We start from the raw sequence: 23510 nt of genomic DNA, 5'->3' as shown, positions 1-23510 counted from the left end.
GGGTCTGCAATATTCAGATCCGTATGTATCTTGCAAATCTCTATGTCTCCCACCCGGACTAGATCCTGGATGGAATTGAAGCGTCTCTTGATGTGCTTGGTTCTCTTGTGAAATCTGGATTCCTTTGCCAAGGCAATTGCACCAGTATTGTCACAAAAGATTTTCATTGGACCCGATGCACTAGGTATGACACCTAGATCGGATATGAATTCCTTCATCCAGACTCCTTCATTTGCTGCTTCTGAAGCAGCTATGTACTCCGCTTCACATGTAGATCCCACCACAACGCTTTGTTTAGAACTGCACCAACTGACAGCTCCACCGTTTCATGTAAACACGTATTCGGTTTGCGATTTAGAATCGTCCGGATCAGTGTCAAAGCTTGCATCAACGTAACCTTTTACGATGAGCTCTTTGTCACCTCCATATATGAGAAACATATCCTTAGTCCTTTTCAGGTATTTCAGGATGTTCTTGACCGCTGTCCAGTGATCCACTCCTGGATCACTTTGGTACCTCCCTGCTAGACTTATAGCAAGGCACACATCAGGTCTGGTACACAACATTGCATACATGATAGAGCCTATGGCTGAAGCATAGGGAACATCTTTCATTTTCTCTCTATCTTCTGCAGTGGTCGGGCATTGAGTCTTACTCAACTTCACACCTTGTAATACAGGCAAGAACCCTTTCTTTGCTTGATCCATCTTGAACTTCTAAAAAACTTTGTCAAGGTATGTGCTTTGTGAAAGTCCAATCAAGCGTCTTGATCTATCTCTATAGATCTTAATGCCTAATATGTAAGCAGCTTCACCGAGGTCTTTCATTGAAAAACTCTTATTCAAGTATCCCTTTATGCTATCCAGAAATTCTATATCATTTCCAATTAGTAATATGTCATCCACATATAATATCAGAAATGCTACAGAGCTCCCACTTACTTTCTTGTAAATACAGGCTTCTTCAAAAGTCTGTATAAAACCAAATGCTTTGATCACACTATCAAAGCGTTTATTCCAACTCCGAGAGGCTTGCACCAGTCCATATATGGATCCCTGGAGCTTGCACACTTTGTTAGCTCCCTTCAGATCAACAAAACCTTCTGGTTGCATCATATACAACTCTTCTTCCAGAAATCCATTCAGGAATGCAGTTTTGACATCCATCTGCCAAATTTCATAATCATAAAATGCGGCAATTGCTAACATGATTCGGATAGACTTAAGCATCGCTACGGGTGAGAAGGTCTCATCGTAGTCAATCCCTTGAACTTGCCGAAAACCTTTTGCGACAAGTCGAGCTTTGTAGACAGTAATATTACCGTCAGCGTCAGTCTTCTTCTTTAATATCCATTTATTCTCAATAGCTTGCCGATCATTGGGCAAGTCAACCAAAGTCCATACTTTGTTCTCATACATGGATCCCATCTCAGATTTCATGGCTTCAAGCTATTTTGCGGAATCTGGGCTCACCATCGCTTCTTCATAGTTCGTAGGTTCATCATGATCTAGTAGCATGACTTCCAAAATAGGATTACCGTACCACTCTGGCGCGGATCTCACTCTGGTTGATCTACGAGGTTCAGTAGTATCTTGTTCTGAAGTTTCATGATCATCATCATTAGCTTCCTCACTAACTGGTGTAGGTGTCACAGAAACAGGTTTCTGTGATGTACTACTTTCCAATAAGGGAGTAGGTACAGTTACCTCGTCAAGTTCTACTTTCCTCCCACTCACTTCTTTCGAGAGAAACTCCTTCTCCAGAAAGTTTCCGAATTTAGCAACAAAAGTCTTGCCTTCGGATCTGTGATAGAAGGTGTATCCAATAGTTTCCTTTGGATATCCTATGAAGACACATTTCTCTGATTTGGGTTCGAGCTTATCAGGTTGAAGCTTTTTCACATAAGCATCGAAGCCCCAAACTTTCAGAAACGACAACTTTGGTTTCTTGCCAAACCACAGTTCATAAGGCGTCGTCTCAACGGATTTTGATGGTGCCCTATTTAACGTTAATGCGGCCGTCTCTAGAGCATATCCCCAAAACGATAGCGGTAAATCAGTAAGAGACATCATAGATCGCACCATATCTAGTAAAGTACGATTACGACGTTCGGACACACCATTACGCTGTGGTGTTCCGGGTGGCGTGAGTTGCGAAACTATTCCACATTGTTTCAAATGTACACCAAACTCGTAACTCAAATATTCTCCTCCACGATCAGATCGTAGAAACTTTATTTTCTTGTTACGATGATTTTCAACTTCACTCTGAAATTCTTTGAACTTTTCAAACGTTTCAGACTTATGTTTCATTAAGTAGATATACCCATATCTGCTTAAGTCATCTGTGAAGGTGAGAAAATAACGATATCCGCCACGAGCCTCAATATTCATCGGACCACATACATCTGTATGTATGATTTCCAATAAATCTGTTGCTCTCTCCATAGTACCGGAGAACGGTGTTTTTGTCATCTTACCCATAAGGCACGGTTCGCAAGTACCAAGTGATTCATAATCAAGTGGTTCCAAAAGTCCATCAGTATGGAGTTTCTTCATGCGCTTTATACCGATATGACCTAAACGGCAGTGCCACAAATAAGTTGCACTATCATTATCAACTCTGCATCTTTTGGCTTCAACACTATGAATATGTGTGTCACTACTATCGAGATTCAATAAGAATAGACCAATCTTTAAGGGTGCATGACCATAAAAGATATTACTCATATAAATAGAACAACCATTATTCTCAGATTTAAATGAATAACCGTCTCGCATCAAACAAGATCCAGATATAATGTTCATGCTTAACGCTGGCACCAAATAACAATTATTTAGGTCTAATATTAATCCCGAAGGTAGATGTAGAGGTAGCGTGCCGACTGCGATCACATCGACTTTGGAACCGTTTCCCACGCGCATCGTCACCTCGTCCTTAGCCAATCTTCGCTTAATCCATAGTCCTTGTTTCGAGTTGCAAATATTAGCAACAGAACCAGTATCAAATACCCAGGTGCTACTGCGAGCATTAGTAAGGTACACATCAATAACATGTATATCACATATACCTTTGTTCACCTTGCCATCCTTCCTATCCGGCAAATACTTGGGCAGTTCCGCTTCCAGTGACCAGTCTGCTTGCAGTAGAAGCACTCAGTTTCAGGCTTAGGTCCAGGTTTGGGTTTCTTCTCTTGAGTAGCAACTTGCTTGTTGTTCTTTTTGAAGTTCCCCTTCTTCTTACCTTTGCCCTTTTTCTTGAAACTAGTGGTCTTGTTGACCATCAACACTTGATGCTCCTTCTTGATTTCTACTTCCGCAGCTTTCGGCATTGCGAAGAGCTCGAGAATAGTCTTATTCATCCCTTGCATATTATAGTTCATCACGAAGCTCTTGTAGCTTGGTGGCAGTGATTGGAGAATTCTGTCAATGACGCGATCATCTAGAAGATTAACTCCCAATTGAATCAAGTGATTATTATACCCAGACATTTTGAGTATATGCTCACTGATAGAACTGTTCTCCTCCATCTTGCAGCTATAGGACTTATTGGAGACTTCATATCTCTCAATCCAGGCATTTGCTTGAAATATTAACTTCAACTCCTGGAACATCTCATATGCTCCATGACGTTCAAAACGTCGTTGAAGTCCCGATTCTAAGCCGTAAAGCATGGCACACTGAACTATCGAGTAGTCATCAGCTTTGCTCTGCCAGACGTTCATAACATCTGGTGTTGCTCCAGCAGCAGGCCTGGCACCCAGTGTGTTTCCAGGACGTAATTCTTCTGTGCAGCAATGAGGATAATCCTCAAGTTACGGACCCAGTCCGTGTAATTGCTACCATCATCTTTCAACTTTGCTTTCTCAAGGAACACATTAAAATTCAACGGAACAACAGCACGAGCCATCTATCTGCAATCAAGCATAAACCAGCAAGATACTATCAGGTACTAAGTTTCATGATAAATTTAAGTTCAATTAATTTACTTAAAGATATCCCACTTAGATAGACATCCCTCTAATCCTCTAAGTGATTACGTGATCCAAATCAACTAAACCATGTCCGATCATCACGTGAGATGGAGTAGTTTCATTGGTGAACATCACTATGTTGATCATATCTACTATATGATTCACGCTTGACCTTTCGGTCTCCGTGTTCCGAGGCCATATCTGTATATGCTTGGCTCGTCAAGTATAACCTGAGTATTCCGCATGTGCAACTGTTTTGCACCCGTTGTATTTGAACGTAGAGCCTATCACACCCGATCATCACGTGGTGTCTCAGCACGTAGAACTTTCGCAATGGTGCATACTCAGGGAGAACACTTCTTGATAATTAGTGAGAGATCATCTTATAATGCTACCGTCAATCAAAGCAAGATAAGATGCATAAAAGATAAACATCACATGCAATCAATATAAGTGATATGATATGGCCATCATCATCTTGTGCTTGTGATCTCCATCTTGGAAGCACCGTCATGATCACCATCGTCACCGGCGCGACACCTTGATCTCCATAGTAGCATCGTTGTCGTCTCGCCAATCTTATGCTTCCACGACTATCGCTACCGCTTAGTGATAAAGTAAAGCATTACAGTGCGATTGCATTGCATACAATAAAGCGACAACCATATGGCTCCTACCAATTGCCGATAACTCGGTTACAAAACATGATCATCTCATACAATAAAATTTAGCATCATGTCTTGACCATATCACATCACAACATGCCCTGCAAAAACAAGTTAGACGTCCTCTACTTTGTTGTTGCAAGTTTTACGTGGCTGCTACGGGCTTAAGCAAGAACCAATCTTACCTACGCATCAAAACCACAACGATAGTTTGTCAAGTTGGTGCTGTTTTAACCTTCGCAAGGACCGGGCGTAGCCACACTCGGTTCAACTAAAGTTGGAGAAACTGTTACCCGCAAGCCACCTCTATGCAAAGCACGTCGGGAGAACCGGTCTCGCGTAAGCGTACGCGTAATGTTGGTCCAGGCCGCTTCGTCCAACAATACCGCCGAACCAAAGTATGACATGCTGGTAAGCAGTATGACTTATATCGCCCACAACTCATTTGTGTTCTACTCGTGCATATAACATCAACATATAAAACCTAGGCTCGGATGCCACTGTTGGGGAACGTAGTAATTTCAAAAAATTTCCTACGCACACGCAAGGTCATGGTGATGCATAGCAACGAGAGGGGAGAGTGTGATCTACGTACCCTTGTAGACCGACAGCGGAAGCGTTAGCACAACGCGGTTGATGTAGTCGTACGTCTTCATGGCCCGACCGATCAAGCACCGAAACTATGGCACCTCCGAGTTTTAGCACACGTTCAGCTCGATGACGATCCCCGGACTCCGATCCAGCAAAGTGTCGGGGAAGAGTTCCGTCAGCACGACGGCGTGGTGACGATCTTGATGTTCTACCGTTGCAGGGCTTCGCCTAAGCACCGCTACAATATTATCGAGGATTATGGTGGAAGGGGGCACCGCACACGGCTAAGAGTAAGATCACGTGGATCAACTTGTGTCTATGGGGTGCCTCTTGCCTCCGTATATAAAGGATCCAAGGGGGGTGCGGCCGGCCCTAGTAGGAGGCGCGCAGGAGGAGTCCTACTCCTACCGGGAGTAGGACTCCCCTCCCTTTCCTTGTCCAAGTAGGAGAGGGGGAAGGAAGGGAGAGAGGAGAGGGGGGCGCCGCCCCTCCCTCCTTGTCCAATTCGGACTAGGGGGAGAGGGGGCGCGTGGCCTGCCCTGGCAGCCCCTCCTCTTCTCCACTTTAGGCCCATGAGGCCCATTAACCCCCCGGGGGGTTCCGGTAACACCCCGGTGCTCCGGTTTTATCCGAAACTTCCCCGGAACACTTCCGGTGTCCGAATATAGCCGTCCAATATATCTATCTTTATGTCTCGACCATTTCGAGACTCCTCGTTATGTCCGTGATCATATCCGGGACTCCGAACTAACTTCGGTACATCAAAACTCATAAACTCATAATATAACTGTCATCGAAACCTTAAGCGTGCGGACCCTACGGGTTCGAGAACAATGTAGACATGACCGAGACACGTCTCCAGTCAATAACCAATAGCAGAACCTGGATGCTCATATTGGCTCCCACATATTCTACGAAGATCTTTATCGGTCAGACCGCATAACAACATACGTTGTTCCCTTTGTCATCGGTATGTTACTTGCCCGAGATTCGATCGTCGGTATCTTAATACCTAGTTCAATCTCGTTACCGGCAAGTCTCTTTACTCGTTTCGTAATACATCATCTCACAACTAACTCATTAGTTGCAATGCTTGCAAGGCTTATGTGATGTGCATTACCGAGAGGGCCCAGAGATACCTCTCCGACATTCGGAGTGACAAATCCTAATCTCGAAATACGCCAACCCAACATGTACCTTTGGAGACACCTGTAGAGCACCTTTATAATCACCCATTTACGTTGTGACGTTTGGTAGCACACAAAGTGTTCCTCCGGCAAACGGGAGTTGCATAATCTCATAGTCATAGGAACATGTATAAGTCATGAAGAAAGCAATAGCAACATACTAAACGATCGGGTGCTAAGCTAATGGAATGGGTCATGTCAATCAGATCATTCACCTAATGATGTGATCCCGTTAATCAAATAACAACTCTTTGTCCATGGTTAGGAAACATAACCATCTTTGATTAACGAGCTAGTCAAGTAGAGGCATACTAGTGACACTCTGTTTGTCTATGTATTCACACATGTATTATGTTCCGGTTAATACAATTCTAGCATGAATAATAAACATTTATCATGATATAAGGAAATAAATAATAACTTTATTATTGCCTCTAGGGCATATTTCCTTCACTTACAACATAGGCAAGAACTCCTACTTTGACTGTTCCATTTTGAACTACTTCAAAATCTTGTCAAGGTATGTACTCATTGAAAATATATCAAGCGTCTTGATCTATCTCTATAGATCTTGATGCTCAATATGTAAGTAGCTTCACCGAGGTCTTTCTTTGAAAAACTCCTTTCAAATACTCCTTTATGCCTTCCAGAAAATTCTACATTATTTCCGATCAACAATATGGCATTCACATACACTTATCAGAAATGTTGTAGTGCTCCCACTCACTTTCTTGTAAATACAGGCTTCACCGCAAGTCTGTATAAAACCATATATTTTGATCACTTTATAAAAGCATATATTCCAACTCTGAGATGCTTGCGAACCATGCCTCATGGGCAAGATGACTAAGACTCTGTTCTTCAGAACAATGGAGCGAGCAACAAACTTGTTGGAAATAATACATACTGGTGTATGCGGTCTGATGAGTGTTGAGGCTCGCGGCGGGTACTCGTTATTCTGACCTTTGCAGGTGATTTGAGCAGATATGGGTATATCTACTTGATGAAACATAAGTTTGAAACATTTGAAAAGTTCAAATAATTTCAGAGTGAAGTTGAAAATCATCGTAACAAGAAAATAAAGTTTCTACAATCTGATCATGGAGGTGAATATTTGAGTTACGAGTTTGGTCTTCATTTGAAACAATGTGGAATAGTTTTGTAAAGTCACCTCGAACACCATAGCGTAATGGTGTGTCCAAACATCGTAATCATACTTTATTAGATATGGTGCGATCTATGATGTCTCATACTGATTTACTGCTATCGTTTTGGGGTTATGCTTTAGAGACGGCTGCATTCACGTTAAATAGGGAACCATCTAAATTCGTTGAGACGACACCATATGAGCTGTGGTTTGGCAAGAAACCCAAGTTGTCGTTTCTTAAAGTTTGGGGTTGCGATGCTTATGTGAAAAGGCTTCAACCTGATAAGCTCGAACCCAAATTGGAAATATGTGTCTTCATAGGATACCCAAAGTAGACTATTGGGTACACCTTCTATCACAGATCCGAAGGCAAAATATTCGTTGCTAAAAATGGGTCCTTTCTAGAGAAGGAGTTTCTCTCGAAATAAGTGAGTGGGAGGAAAGTAGAACTTGATGAGGTAATTGTACCTTCTCCCGAATTGGAAAGTAGTTCATCACAGAAATCAGTTCTAGTGATTCCTACACCAATTAGTGAGGAAGCTAATGACGATGATCATGAAACTTCTGATCAAGTTACTAACGAACCTCGTAGGTCAACCAGAATAAGATCCACACAAGAGTGGTACGGTAATCCTGTTCTGGAGGTCATGTTACTTGACCATGACGAACCTACGAACTATGAGGAAGCGATGATGAGCCCAGATTCCGCAAAATGGCTTGAGGCCATGAAATCTGAGATAGGATCCATGTATGAGAACAAAGTGTGGACTTTGGTTGACTTGCCCGATGATCGGAAAGCCATAGAGAATAAATGAATCTTCAAGAAGAAGACTGACGCTGACGGTAATGTTACTGTCTACAAGGCTCGACTTGTTGCAAAAGGTTTTCGACAAGTTCAAGGAGTTGACTATGAAGAGACCTTCTCACACGTAGCGATGCTTAAGTCTGTCCGAATCATGTTAGCAATTGCCGCATTTTATGATTATGAAATTTGGCAAATGGATGTCAAAACTGCATTCCTTAATGGATATCTTAAAGAATAGTTGTATATGATGCAACCAGAAGGTTATGTCGATCCTAAAGGTGCTAACAAAGTGTGCAAGCTCCAGTGATCCATTTATGGAAAGGTGCAAGCCTCTCGGAGTTGGAATTTATGCTTTGATAATGTGATCAAAGCATATGGTTTTATACAAACTTTTGGAGAAGCCTGTATTTACAAGAAAGTGAGTGGGAGCTCTGAAGCATTTCTGATATTATATGTGGATGACATATTGTTGATCAGAAATGATACTGAATTTTTGAATAGCATAAAAGGATACTTGAATAATAATTTTTCAATGAAAGACCTCGGTGAAGCTGCTTACATATTGGGCATCAAGATCTATAAAGATATACCAAGAAGCTTAATTGGACTTTCACAAAGCACATACCTTGATAAAGTTTTGAAGAAGTTCAAAATGGATCAGTCAAAGAAAGGGTTCTTGCCTGTGTTACAAGGTGTAAAGTTGAGTCGGACTCAATGCCCAACCACTACAGAAGATAGAGAGAAAATGAAAGTCATTACCTATGCTCCAGCCATAGGTTCTATCATGTATGCAATGTTGTGTACCAGACTTGATGTGTGCCTTGCTATTAGTTTAGAAGGGAGGTACCAAAGTAATCCAGGAGTGGATCACTGGACAGGGTCAAGAACATCCTGGAATATCTGAAAAGAACTAAGGATATGTTTCTTGTTTATGGAGGTGACAAAGAGCTCGTCGTAAATGGTTACATCGATGCAAGCTTTGACACTGATCCGTATGACTCTAAGTCACAAACCGGATACATATTTATATTGAATGGTGGAGCTGTCAGTTGGTGCAGTTCCAAGCAGAGCGTCATGGCGGGATCTACGTGTGAATCAGAGTACATAGCTGCTTCGGAAGCAACAAATCAAGGAGTCTGGATGAAGGAGTTCATATCCGATCTAGGTGTCATACCTAGTGCATCGGGTCCAATGAAAATCTTTTGTGACAATACTGGAGCAATTGCCTTGGCGAAGGAACCCAGATTTCACAAGAGAACCAAACACATCAAGAGACGCTTCAATTCCATCCGTGATCAATTCAAGGAGGGAGACATAGAGATTTGCAAGATACATACGGATCTGAATGTTGCAGACCCGTTGACTAAGCCTCTCTCACGAGCAAAACATGATCAGCACCAAGACTCCATGTGTGTTACAATCATTACTATGTAATCTAGATTATTGACTCTACTGCAAGTGGGAGACTGAAGGAAATATTCCCTAGAGGCAATAATAAAGTTGTTATTTATATTTCCTTATATCACGATAAATGTTTATTGTTCATGCTAGAATGGGATTAACTGGAAACTTAGTACATGTGTGGATACATAGACAAATAGAGTGTCCCTAGTATGCCTCTACTAGACTAGCTCGTTAATCAAAGATGGTTAAGTTTCCTAACCATGGACAAAGAGTTGTTATTTGATTAACGGGATCACATCATTAGGTGAATGATCTGATTGACATGACCCATTCCATTAGCTTAGCACCCGATCGTTTAGTATGTTGCTATTGCTTTCTTCATGACTTATACATGTTCCTATGACTATGAGATTATGCAACTCCCGTTTGCCGGAGGAACACCTTGTGTGCTATCAAACGTCGCAACGTAACTGGGTGATTATAAAGATGCTCTACAGGGGTCTTCAATGGTATTTGTTGAGTTGGCATAGATCAAGATTAGGATCTGTCACTCCGTGTTTCGGAGAGGTATCTCTGGGCCCTCTTGGTAATGCTCATCACTATAAGCCTTGCAAGAAATGTGACTAATGAGTTAGTTGTGGGATGATGCATTACGTAACGAGTAAAGAGACTTGCCGGTAACGAGATTGAACTAGGTATGATGATACCGACGATCGAATCTCGGGCAAGTAACATACCGATGACAAAGGGAACAGCGTATGTTGTTATGCGGTTTGACCAATAAAGATCTTCATAGAATATGTAGGAGCCAATATGAGCATCTAGGTTCCACTATTGGTTATTGGCCGGAAATGAGTCTCGGTCATGTCTACATAGTCCTCGAACCCATAGGGTTCGCACGCTTAACGTTCGTCGGTATTATGAGTTTATGTGTTTTGATGTACCGAAGGTTGTTCGGAGTCCCGGATGAGATCAGGGACATGACGAGCAGTATCGAAATGGTCGATACATAAAGATTGATATATTGGATGATGTTATTCGGACACCGGATGAGTTCCGAGAGGTACCGGATAATTATCGGAGTGCCGGAGGGTTATCGGGACCCCCTAGGGGAACTAATGGGCCTTGATGGCCTTAGTGTGGAGAGAGGAAGGGCCACAAGGGGCTGCCCCCCCCCCGCCTTGGGTCCGAATTGGACTAGGGGAAGGGGGCGGCGCCCCCCTTTCCTTCCCTTCCCCCTCTCTCTTCCTTCTTTCCCCTTTCCTCCGGATGGAAGCCTACTAGGACTTGGAGTCCTAGTAGGACTCCCTCCTCCTGGCGTGCCCTACAGGACGGCCTCCCCCTCCCCTCCTTTATATACGGGGCAGGGGGCACCCTAGAACACACAAGTTTCTCTTAACCGTGTGCGGTGCCCCCCTCCACAGTTACACACCTCGGTCATATCGTTGTAGTGCTTAGGAGAAGCCCTGCGCCGGTAACTTCATCATCGTCGTCGCCACACTGTCGTGCTGATGGAACTCTCCCTCGTCCTCAACTGGATCAAGAGATCGATGGACTTCATCGAGCTGAACGTGTGCTGAACGCGGGGGTGCCGTACGTTCATTGCTTGGATCGATTGGATCATGAAGACGTTCGACTACATCAACCGCGTTACTAAACGCTTCCGCTTTCGGTGTACGAGGGTACATGGACACACTCTACCCGCTCATTGCTATGCTTCTCCTAGATAGATCTCGCGTGGTCGTAGGAATTTTTTTGAAATACTACATTCCCCAACAATAGGAGACGGACCAGCCCACTTGGGACTCGAGGCCATGCCGCCTCCAATATGCACTACTCCTCCTTGTCGGAGTCTGTCGCCTGTCCAATGCCGGTTGACGTGAGGCTGATGATGGACGTGGATGGGCCTACACTTTCCTCATGCCACTGGTAGGACACGCAGCTGGCAGAGTTCTCATTCATGATTGCATGTGCCGCCCACGCCGCCTCAACATCACGAGGGATGGCGTGAGCATGGGTGGCCTCGTAGAGCGCCCGTGTTTTGGCCACGACGTTGGGGTTCGCCGCTACCATGGCCGCTATACCTTCCTCACTCGCGCGCTCGCCATGGATTTTTCCGTCTGCTAGCCGATGTTGCTTGAGGAGGAAGAGTTTGTACTGATGCTCCTCGACATAGGCGTCGTCTACTCCTTCGCCGTAGTCTCATTGAAGTGCGCCTGCGGCTGCTCGAAAGTCAAGTCGGCGCGGGCGCCGACGCCTCGTCGTAGTCGAAGGCCATCTCCATCGTCAGGTCATCATCGGAGACCCCCGAGAGCTGGCCGACATGCTGCCCTCTAGCTACCTAGCACATCGGCTCTATCAGGCGGCTGCAAGGGCATCCACCTCGTGCTTCTGCTCCATTGAGAGGCTCTCCCACAACCCGTTCCCGCTCGCAGTCAGGGCGGATGTGGTGCACAAGAGGAGAGTGTGGAGCGGACATGGTGTGATGTGGTTTGAGCCATGAGTTAGCCGCCTTTAAATAGTGGATGCCAGTGAGGCCAAGCGTCCAGTTGTGTCAATGCGCGGGCGGCAGAGATGGTTTCTTGGCCGACATGTGTGTTTAATGGCGGCAAATGGACAGACAGGCATTGAACATGCATGTTAGATATATGTCCCACCCCATCTAGTATACGTCTCACCGACAATGAATAGACGCATACATTGGGGATGCAGCACGGGTAGTGCCCTCAGCCAGCGAGCTGCTTTAATGTTGGTGCCAGTGAGAGGTCACATCCGCTCTGGGCCAACATCAATGTGGAGCAGCCGCTTTAAAGCGGCATGAATGCGGGCAACTGGCCTCGGGCAGGAAAGGGCGGGCGAGGAAGATGGTTTTGGGTATGCCAGGATTGTCGAAAGCTGGTGTGGCAGCGGTCTAGACACCCCGCGAATCCCCTCCCCCTCCCCTCTGGTGTTTGCTTCTGGTTTACGAGAAAAAGGACGTCCAGACCGGCCAGCAAACGGAGGCGGGACCGCGTCAGATGGCAAAAAGACCACACGGTCTAAATGTATGCGGACGGTTTGAGGGTCCGCGTTGAAGATGACCTTAGACAAGTTACATTCTACTAACCCCACGGTCAGGATGTAAGAGGGCATCTGGTTTTGTGGCTATCCACCACAGGACAAGGATAAACACTTTTCCCAAGGATGCCACTTGTTTGGTTGAGGGAAAAGGAAAGAAGGGGTAACTAAATATGTGGAAATATTCTGCTAAAAGTTGCTTGCTACAGTCAGGATGTAAGTGACTTACATCCCGACCCCACAGTGGGCGAGCTATGACCAAAGACCAGTTCTTTTAATGCGATTCTGAAGAATCACGGTCCAAAGAATCAAAATCATAAAAGAAGTCATCTATGTCCCAGGAACCGCCTAAAATCAACCCAGAATCGCGGTGCAATCTAGAATCGCGGAAACTTGCGATTCTCATAATTCTAGCCAGTCCCTCAAAACAAAAAGCTTTGTTCCAAACTAGTACCCCTATTGGACAATTTGTTTACGGCCAGAATGCCACTCAGGCCTTGCCGACCGAGAGAGGCCCAAAACGACTGGTTCATCCCTGCAGCAGTCTGTGATGCTGGCGACTTGTCGTATCCTGACGACCGAGGTTTTTATTTTAGAAGAAGTTCAAAAAAGATTTTGCCCCTCGGGCCTCAGACAATCATGTTTTTGTGTCTTGCTCCCTGAAGATCCTTGGCTAGTTCTGCCATTGCCACCACCCAAAAGAAAATAAAACAGTGAGAGATCTCTTGAGCCCCGTGGGCTGGGCCTGCCATGCATCGTCACATGTCGACCCAAGAAAAAGAGCACAAAAAGTAGAGGAGAAGTGGAGAAAGCAAAGGCAGGGAGCGTGGCGCATGTGAGAAAAATAACTCACCGGCCGGCCGGAGCCTCCCGTTCCATCCTCCGGAGGTGGCGCGGTGAATTCATCCGCCACCCTTTTCAATTAATGCGTCCGAGAGGCTCCTCTCTAGAGCAGTGCACAAACGCCCACAAATTTCAACCCACTCGATATCTTCTTCCTCCTCAACTTGTTCACTGCAGGCTCTTCTTCCGGCGGACGCACAGCACACCGGCCGTGCATGCACGCATGAAGGCCGGCGTGTGATCGCAGATCGGGAGCCAGCTGCATGCATGCGCTCGCCGTGAGGTTATCAAAGCTACGTCGTCGTGATCATGGAAAAACAGGTACATGCATGCATCGATCACGCACCGCCTGGCCATGCATGGCCGATCAGTTTCGGATGTGTTTGTTGGTCACCATGCGTGGTCGCTCTGAGCAGGGAAGCAGCCACCAGCTGGACACCTTCGCTCAACTGGACGGCGGGGCGGCGCCGGAGGAGCCGATCGGTGGCGGCGCGGCAGCCGAGATGGTGGACTACATGCTGGGCCAGACGACGCCGCTGCCTCCGGGAGGGCCGCACGGCCAGGTGTCCTTGGACAAGCTCAGCTTCTCCGACGTGCTACAGTTCGCCGACTTCGGCCCCAGGCTCGCGCTCAACCAGCCGTCCGCCGACCACGACGACGCCCGTGACGACGACGAGGAGGACAGCTACTTCTTCAGGTTCCAGTCCCAGCTCTCCGGCTCGGACGACCCTGATCCCCGCGGAGGCGCAGGTATCCACCACGCGGCGGAGCACGAGGGCAGCAAGACGGCGGACGGATCAGGAGGCCCGCACGATCATGGCGGCGGCGTCTCCGAGAGCACCACGCTGGTGCAGCAGTCCGACGGTGGCGGCAGGGTAGGCCAGAAGGCTGGCGGGGAGCAGGCGAAGAGCGGGCGGCGGAAGCGGCCCAGGTCGACGAAGACCAGCGAGGAGGTGGAGAGCCAGCGGATGACGCACATCGCCGTCGAGCGCAACCGGCGGCGACAGATGAACGATTACCTCAGGGTCCTCAGGTCCCTCATGCCAGGATCCTACGTCCAAAGGGTATATGTTTGCACATCTTACTCGCTACCATTGCAACATATAGTTCATCGCTTGCAGTGACATTTCAACGAACAATTTGATTTTCATATGAATTATAAGAACCCAAACTTAAACTTATGGTAGTTCCAATTAAGCCTAAGATTTTCTTATGTCTAAGTCGATGGTGCTATATGAGACATCACGTGAGTCACGAGGGATTGAACTTTTGGTAACATAAAAATTCCAGACCTCGCGGAAATATCTATAAAAAATGAAGTTCTTTCGGATTTCGATCTATCAAATTGCACTGATTTTAAAGAAATTTGGTTTAATTTAAATTTGGTTTGGAACTAGTTCAAATCTGGACAGGAATTTCAAGGTTACAAAAAAAATCTCGCTTAAGATATGTTAGTGCGATTTGCATCGATCGTCGTGTTTTTTTTCTTCCTTCCTCTACTTTGAAGCCAACCTCAATTACTTTGACGATGTTAGGGTTAACTTGGGGTTTACATGCTCAAGGTTTTCTTTTGTTATCAAAACAAAGGGTGGCAGACGAAGCAGACTAGAATTGGATAGCCCTGAATATCATGTGTTGAGACATACTCCCATGCTCCAGCGCCATGTGGGCCGTTGGATCTCAGATCTACTGGTCATAGTGAGACTCCTAGAACATGCACACAAATATGGGACTCTCGAGGCGGTTTTTTGCAAATTTACAAAGCCTCCGACCATGATCAATGGATCTCGTATCCAATGGCCCACGTGGCCTTGGAGCATGGGAGCACCTAATATTCTCCCAAGCCGAGAGTACTATTTTGTCTTCCAAAGCATGGATTTAAAATTTGGATTTGCTAATTTTCAGTCAACACCGAGGACTGTCGATCTTGATGATGAGATTCATGCAAGTTTTTATCTTCCCCTAGCTCTGAAAATTATGACTACCCTTTTTACTGAATGAACAAGTTTTCGTAGCACGATGAACATTTTTCGAGAGTTGAATAAATTTTGTAAAATCGACAATGAATTTGTTAACTTTTAGGCGACGGAGACATAGGCACTCCCTTTAAAATTTCATAGCTAGTTACCCGCAAAAAACAAACTTAGCTAGTTAGATGCTTTTTTTTCAATGTTATCAGTCTGCCTTAGAGTTTATTTGTGTAATTTCTAAAGAAGCTAACGAAGTGCCTGATATACCAGTAGGTCCAGTACACCTAATCCATACAATATTCCCCTAAAAAACCTAATCCATACACCATACAATACATGACCCCCTATAACTTTGGTAACATATGGCACGATGCCGTGCAGGGAGATCAAGCATCCATCATAGGCGGAGCCATAGAGTTCATACGTGAGCTAGAGCAGCTAATCCAGTGCCTCGAGTCACAGAAGCGGCGGCGCCTGTACGGCGACACGCCACGGCCGGTCGCTGACGCGTCCGCCCCGGTGGTGCCGGCGACATCCATCCACGAGCCGCCGCCGCAAGGGCACGAGGCTGCGCCGTTCTACGTCTCCCCGAGCCTCTCGTTCCCCGGGGCGGGGAACGGTGACGGTGCCGCCGGAGCCAAGGTGATGATCGACCTCGACGCGTGCGGCGGCGGGCTCCGGGAGGAGGTGGCCGAGAACAAGTCGAGCCTGGCGGACATCGAGGTGCGCGTGCTGGGCGAGGACGCGGTGATCAAGGTCCTGTCTCGCCGCCGGCCGGAGCAGCTGATCAAGACCATCGCCGTGCTGGAGGAGATGCACATGTCCATCCTCCACACCAACATCACCACCATCGAGCAGACCGTCCTCTACTCCTTCAACGTCAAGGTACGCACGAGCATTCATTTTGTGTACCAACTGAATGCAGATCAGATTATCGACCGCGGGATTGAATTGCTGCTTCTGATGTTAGATCACGAGCGAGCCAAGATTCACGGCCGAGGAGATCGTTGGCGCCGTCCACCAGATCCTCAGCTTCATCGACGTCAACTACACGTTATGACCGACCCATCCCTTTACTCAGGATTGAGCTCCTGTTGTCGATCTCGACTCGATTAATTTCAAATTCTATACGTACATTGTGCGCTTAATTATATTTTTTCCTCCCTCGAGTACTTGTGCTTAATTGTATCTGTATGACGATATACACTGTTCCTTCTTCACTCTCGTATGCATGTAAACTGATTAGATGTACAATGAGTGACTCCATATATACTCTATAATGGGGTTGTCTATATGTAAGTTATCTGAATTTTCAAATATTTCATTTAATTTTTTTACCAGCCTTCGTTTGCGACCAAGAACTAACATGTTTTTTTTCTTTTTGGTGAATGAACTATTAAATTTCTTAACGTGGTGTCCCTGCTACGCCAATTGGTGAGCCTACTCGAAAGATATTCAACTCAAGTGATTAGCACACATAAAAAAGGGAAGGGATTTGGGAATAACAACTACTATTGATTCATAGAGAATGAAACAAAATTAGAAGAAAAAAAGGGCAAGCAACAAAAAAACTTATTATTAGTAGACATAATTCATGGACTGGTATTTTTTATTTTATTTTTGCGAGAATTTTTTTTTTGATCTCTTCATCTTCAATCATGGTATTAACTGCAAGAGAATGAAACAAAAGAGATCCGGTGATATTTTGATGGTTGTTAATAAAGCAACGATTGAGGTTTGAAAAATGCAGGTGGGTGATTTTGCTGTCAAAATTCATGTGTATTCGAGAGTTGATGGCTTTATTTTGGTTTTGGTGGCAGTATATGGGGCTGCCCAATCAGATCTTAAACCTGCTTTCCTAGTTGGGTTGAGTTGTGATTTGTGGCTATGAATCTTTACCCGTATTGGTGTTGGAGACTTTAATACTCCCTCCGTTCCTTTATGTAAGGTGTGTTTGTTTTTTGATAAAATTCCACAATGTAAGATGTATTTTTTTTCTAATTTCTCATAATTCCGTTTTTGACCCTCTAGGAAAAGAAAAGTATATCTCCCCCGATTGCATGTGTCTACTTCTAGAGAAAAAAGGGAATGTATCCCTCTCCCGATTGTGTGTATCTCTTCCTTTCCTAGCCTAAATGATTTACTTGCTGCTAATCAACGAATTAGACAAGAGTAATTTCGTCCTAAATTATTAATATTTATGTGCCTTGGTCATCATGCCAGAAATAATACACCTTAGATAAAGGAACAAAGAGAGTATAATTTAGAGACAGGACACGGAAGGAATGATAACTTTGACGCTAGATGACCCTTTACATTCGATGCTGTTATTGAAAACCTAGATTTGAGATAGCTCTTTCGGGTCGATGGTATAATTCGGCTAACGGTCTGTAAACAGCAACGTACGAGAAGTTGGATCATATCTTGACAAGTTTCCTCTGGTACCCATGTGGGAACTTTAGAGGAGTATTTCTGGCCAGAAACTTCCTCCTCCTCCCCCTCCCCCCTCTTTTGGATTTCGATGAGGCCGTTGATGTGGGGAACAAGACCGCTTTGTCATTTGAGTTGTCATGCATGATCCGGGCAGGAAGGACACCAAGGTTGAAGTGGAAATTTAAGATCCGACATCTGAGAAAATTATTTCAGGGCTACGCTAAGAGTTTGAGTGGTGTTTATAAGAAAGAAAAGGATCAATTGATTGCTTTCGTTGAAGCTTCCGACATTAAAGCAGAATCATTCCCTGTAAGTGCGGCAGCATATTATGTCAAGCGGGAGGTAATGCGCGAGGAGGAGATCAAATGCGCCCAACCTGCTAAGGTTAGACGCGCTTGGGAAGGGGATAACAATACAAGATTTTTCCATTTGATTGTGAGTGGCAAGCATCGGAAAAAAATCTTCCAATTAGAGCATGTTGAGAGGACCAATGTCTATAAGCTTACATCGTCAATTATTATAAGGAAATTTTTGGTTCTCTATTGTCCCATTTTGTAACAATAACAATGGATGAGGGCATTACCTACGATACACCCCAACTCTCTCCCGAAGAAAACACTGTATTGACAAGTTTTTGGAAAAATAGGTGTCGGGGCCATTGTCGGGGGTCATCCAAGGAGATATATTGCCAATGTTTGAGGACTCATACATTGATAATTTTTTGTTGTTCTGTCTTAACTTCGGTATTATTTGTTGCTTCCTAAGGAGGATGCGGTACAAATAGGGTAGTTTAGGCCACTTTGTCTGTTGAGTGTGAGCTTTAAGAGATATTTATGTGTATGACGGATTTGAATCTCCACTCTCCGTGATTTTATAGAGATACTAGATATCTTGTTGGGATACCCCATTAGCTCTTCACTCCCCGAGTCTGTATATTAGTGTGTAGAGGAAAGATGTTTATGCTGCATTGGTTCTTGGGGCAAGTCATTGAACATTTAGTTCCGACAGGTTTGGGTTGTTGATAAATGGGTGTGGTACATTTAGTGCATAGATAGATGTCTATCAACCTAGCATAAATTTACCATTGAACTGCCAAAACGTCATATATTATGGTACAAAGTGAGTATTTCACTGAAGGTTCACTATTAATGATGTTTTCATAGTCAAATTCATGTACGTGGATCTCATAAACACATACTCCATATTTTGCAGATAACACATTTGAAAGACCAAAGTGTCGATTGAAATCAAGATTCTCATGTGGTTTTATGCACCGGGGTAATCCTCATCAATCAAAATCTAGCTAAACATATAATTGGTAGGAATGTAAAAATGTTGTTTCGGTGACCAAGAGAAAATAATTCAACATCCTTTTCTTTCCTGCCTGTTTACCCTTTTGGTTTGGCGTCTGATTCGTATAGCTTTCAGTCTACCTCCGCCTAGGTGCCTAGTAGTATATCGAATTTGTTCCGGAACTAGTTGGCTCAAACTACGGATCCAGACCTTATGAACAGGCGTCCTAGGACCCAAACCCAAAAATCCACATTTTCACATGTATTTGGCTCAAACTATGTCTTACAACTGCAAATGCATACAAAAATTGCTTGCGCGAGTGTTGTTGCATCACTGGTTCACTGGCCTGTCCACATTGGCATTTTATCAAACAGCTAGTGTCCCTGCTATACGAAGCAAAAAGCCCCTAACGGTGGCCGGCGCTTCCCGGCTTTCTCGTCAGATCACGGTCGCTTCACGCCGCCGCCGGTGCCTCTGCCGCAACAAAGGTCAGCCACCGAACCCTCCTCCCTTTCCTACCCCCTACGGATGCTTGGGCTGTACTTCTTCTCTTCTTACTACCCATCCTGGATGCTGCCCTCCCCGCTCCATTGCGGCTGCTCGACGATAGGGCTCGCGCCTCTGGGCGCCCGGAATTGACCGACGGCAACCAGGGATTCCTCTTCGTCTGTATGTAGTAGTATGTGCTTGCGTGCAATGCAAGGTGCTAGCTATATCCGTGGAAAGGGGATTATTCCCAAATATCCAGCCAAGAAATGGAGCATCGTTCACAATTGAAAAGAAATGGGCAGATTGACTTGAAATGCTCCTACTTGGTTTACAACACAATCTTTTTATCAAGCTAACGAATCCGATTCGGAGGGTAATCTTTGTTACAACAAAATGAGTAAATGGCTCACTTTAATTTTCAGCCAATCCAAACTTGATCCTATCAATTTTGAACCGAGCCAATCACCTGTTCAAGGTCTGAATTATTCTAAGAAGCAATCTCACTGACGAATGAAAATATAAATACATGGCTTTCCTCCCCCTATCTATGTGTGGCAGCAGCTATAACTAACGCCACATGCTTTTCACTCCATGTAGTTTGTACACTAATATATGCCCCAGCTCCCTCTGGCACCTGCAGAGCTAGAACTGCTACCCGATGCTACCGAATTTTTTGTTGCGCTGACCTCACAAGTTAGAAGTTCTCCTTGTGGAAATGGAACCGTGTTGTTGTCGTGTGGCTGAATTCTATTGCAAGTTCCCTGAGTGTTTTTGTAAGCGTCGGAGATCCACAATAGAAAACACCTGCAGAAGATTTATGCAGCACCATCTTAGTATATATATCTTTGTAATGTTAAGTAGGATTCGACACTTAAATTTTGATCAGGTGCACACAAAAAAATAAAAACAAATGTGACTCGCCTATACGAGCATTCTTGTGGGTATTTGCCAAATCAGAGTACACCTTTCTCCAGTTTGGCCTTGCAAAATGTGTCCGGATCTGTGAAACAGCGGTCAGGAAAGGAAGCAACCATGGTGTATCTGAATCTTATTGCAGTTAACAAAGGGAGGGAGAAGGGAGGGAGAAAAAAACCTTGCTGCCGGAGACGATATCCACACCATTTTTTGCGTGTTGGAGCGATTGAACCATGGCAATCAGAGCTGACCTCGCATCTCCTTCCTCGTACACACTGGTTAGGTAGTTGTGCATCTCTATTGCATTCTGTACAGCAAGAGATTAAGTTATTTTTCTTTTACAAAACTGAACTATGTGGGACGTTGCTGTTTACTGAAACAGTTTCGGTTGAGCAGTACATCGCTATCACATTCAGCAACTTCATTCATGACACCTTTGAACCATTCAAAGGAGCCTTGTTCCCTGGTAACCCAATAGAAGTAAGCTCGGCTTGGCCCGTTGCTCTTGAAGCTGCTGCCTGCCTCCTCGTCATTCATGCTTTGCTGCTCCTGTTGAATCAAATTCATTTTAGGCTTTTGTGCATCTGCACTCATGTATGAGAAATAACTTTTAGTGACTGAGTTACATTATTAGACTTTATGTTGTGCAGGAGATCCTTCAGTATGCTGATGAAAGGAGTTGCACCAATTCCAAGGCCAATAAGGAAAAGGATGTCGTATTTCTTGTAATTTTGAGCTGGTGCACCGAAAGGGCCATCAACAAAGATCTTGGGAAATCTAAATAAAGAAAGCCAAGTCACTAAAGTTAGTGCAATATCGCCTATATACATATCCTCAAGCAATTCCTTAAGAAAGCTTAAGGTATAATCACCTAGTATTCTCGTCCGCGCCTTCTGCTATGACTGTGGTCTCAAGTCTTGATAGTGTAGCCTTCTTGGAATTTACTTCTTCTTCACAGGCCTGCATGAATTATTATACTTTTTCATCAGTTAAGTAAAATATATAGAGTGTAAGCTCCTCACAAGTTGTACTTCTTCTATGCTCCCTCCTCACTTTTTCTACTGACCTTCCCAAATAGGTTCCTTAGTTCTGTTGTCCAGTCACCTAATGTGCGGATATGTACACTCAAGTAGTCGTCCCCAGGTGCAGAGGTGATGGAGAAGGGATGCCTGCAAACATTGAAGAAAATTTTGAAGCCAAAGCCTTGGAAAACTCATAACTTGGAAAATATGGATGATGGGATGGTACCATTCAAAAGGCGAGACGTCTGGGCATTTTACAAAGAGGTACATCCCACTTTTGTATTTGAAACTTGATGGCTTCTTCATGTAAAGAGAGAGAACATTTCCTGGGTAAATTGCTGCCTGCATGACACATAGAACCATGCATAATATTACCAGTTCTCTTGTGATACTTGCACTTTAAAATGTATACTGAGGAAACTTGTATGTTGTATACTTGTAGAATCTATAGCTTACCTTGATGACAGTCACTCCATAATTCTTCTCACGAACTCTTCTGGTGGCTCTCTCGCTGGCATAGAAGATAACAGGAACTGCTATGTACATCCATCCCTGTAGAAGCACATCCAAAGTTACAATTTCAATTTATGCACATTCATAACTACTCTTGCCAAACATAATTGAGAGCAAGAGCAATACCGTTTTCTTGTACCACGGCTTGGTGAGGAATAAGTAGTAGGAGTGCATCACCAGAAGGATGTATGCAAACACCAGCAGGTGGTGGGCATACCAGAAGGAATTGAAGCCAGCCAGGTGGTGCAGTGGCGATGGCAGCTTCACGACGCTCCTCCTGAAGGAGGTTGTCGCCAGTGTAAAGGAGAATGACATTATGAGGACCAGGAGGATACCAGTCCACCCTGGAGTGCTCGCGAACAGAGTTCCCCATGTTGGTTGAACATAGTTGAAGAAGGGCCCCAGCTTCTCCTGGAACTTGTCACTTGGGCAGGAGACCAGCCTTGGGAAGTCGCAGGTCAGGTGAACAACCGTATGCATACCCGCTCCAATTGCAATTCCAACCGCGATAACCTGGATACATTGCGATCGTTAAAGGGGGGCGTACTGTGCATTGCATGATGCAGATGCCGGTAAGATGTTCCTTGTATTGTCCTGGAATGGAAATGGCACAAGGGCTATGTACCTTGTGGAAGTTTATGTTGTCGTCAAATGGTATGACGGCGCTGAGTGCAGTCGACCGGAGTGCTGTTAGCGTGTTTCGGCACACCGGGAGGAGTATGAGGGCCATGTTCAGCTTGGTCGTCTCAGCGGCACCCTTGGCGATGCAGACACAGTACCCCATCACCTCGAAGACGGCCCGATTCCTGTACTGTATGAACTTGAATATGAAGAGGGCAATGTTGGCGACCCCCCACAGCGCCAGGAACCATATCCTCTTCCAGTTCTCGTGGATGAAGTCGACGGTCTCGTGAATCTGTTTCTGCATTGGGCTCCGGTGACTGGACGGAACCATTGTCTTGGCGAGGCTGGTTGACGCCTGGTCCATCTGATCCTGTGACCCCTCTTCCATCACCATCTTACGGAGTAGCTTCTCCAGCTGCCAAATCTGCATCAGGACAGAAGATGAGCATATATGTAAGCATGCTGGTGCTGCATCAGAAGAAGATAAGTTTTCATTTCTTGGCACCTCAATGTAGCCGCGGGCATCAGGGTCCAGCTCCTCCATGATGAGCGAGGCGTAGGTCGCAGCATGTTTCTTCA

General features: G+C 45.0%; 2 protein-coding genes across 2 annotated transcripts in view; one reads left to right on the top strand and one right to left on the bottom strand.

The window, feature by feature from the left end:
- Positions 1-13737: 13737 nt before the first annotated feature.
- LOC125521134 (transcription factor FAMA-like) lies at positions 13738-16979 on the top strand. The gene is made up of 4 exons (XM_048686180.1): positions 13738-13993; positions 14089-14736; positions 16024-16527; positions 16613-16979. The coding sequence occupies exons 1-4, from the start codon at positions 13982-13984 to the stop codon at positions 16700-16702; spliced, it is 1254 nt and encodes a 417-aa protein (XP_048542137.1). The 5' UTR covers positions 13738-13981; the 3' UTR covers positions 16703-16979.
- Positions 16980-20198: 3219 nt separating this feature from the next.
- The window catches only part of LOC125532939 (putative respiratory burst oxidase homolog protein H), a 37382-nt gene continuing 34070 nt past the window's right edge, over positions 20199-23510 (bottom strand). Inside the window, exons 2-13 of the mRNA XM_048696786.1 lie at positions 23437-23505; positions 22933-23355; positions 22434-22820; positions 22251-22346; positions 22021-22136; positions 21839-21941; positions 21644-21732; positions 21399-21549; positions 21172-21321; positions 20951-21079; positions 20779-20857; positions 20199-20661 (exon numbers count right to left, since the gene is read on the bottom strand). Coding sequence (XP_048552743.1) covers positions 20552-20661; positions 20779-20857; positions 20951-21079; positions 21172-21321; positions 21399-21549; positions 21644-21732; positions 21839-21941; positions 22021-22136; positions 22251-22346; positions 22434-22820; positions 22933-23355; positions 23437-23505 — 1902 coding nt within the window. The 3' untranslated portion in view covers positions 20199-20551. The remainder of the gene's footprint in view (positions 20662-20778; positions 20858-20950; positions 21080-21171; positions 21322-21398; positions 21550-21643; positions 21733-21838; positions 21942-22020; positions 22137-22250; positions 22347-22433; positions 22821-22932; positions 23356-23436; positions 23506-23510) is intronic.

Source organism: Triticum urartu, chromosome 1, assembly GCF_003073215.2.
Source record: "Triticum urartu cultivar G1812 chromosome 1, Tu2.1, whole genome shotgun sequence".
NCBI lineage: Eukaryota > Viridiplantae > Streptophyta > Magnoliopsida > Poales > Poaceae > Triticum > Triticum urartu.
The sequence above is the reverse complement of the archived record's forward strand: the minus strand, read 5'-3'. Positions and strand labels throughout refer to the sequence as shown.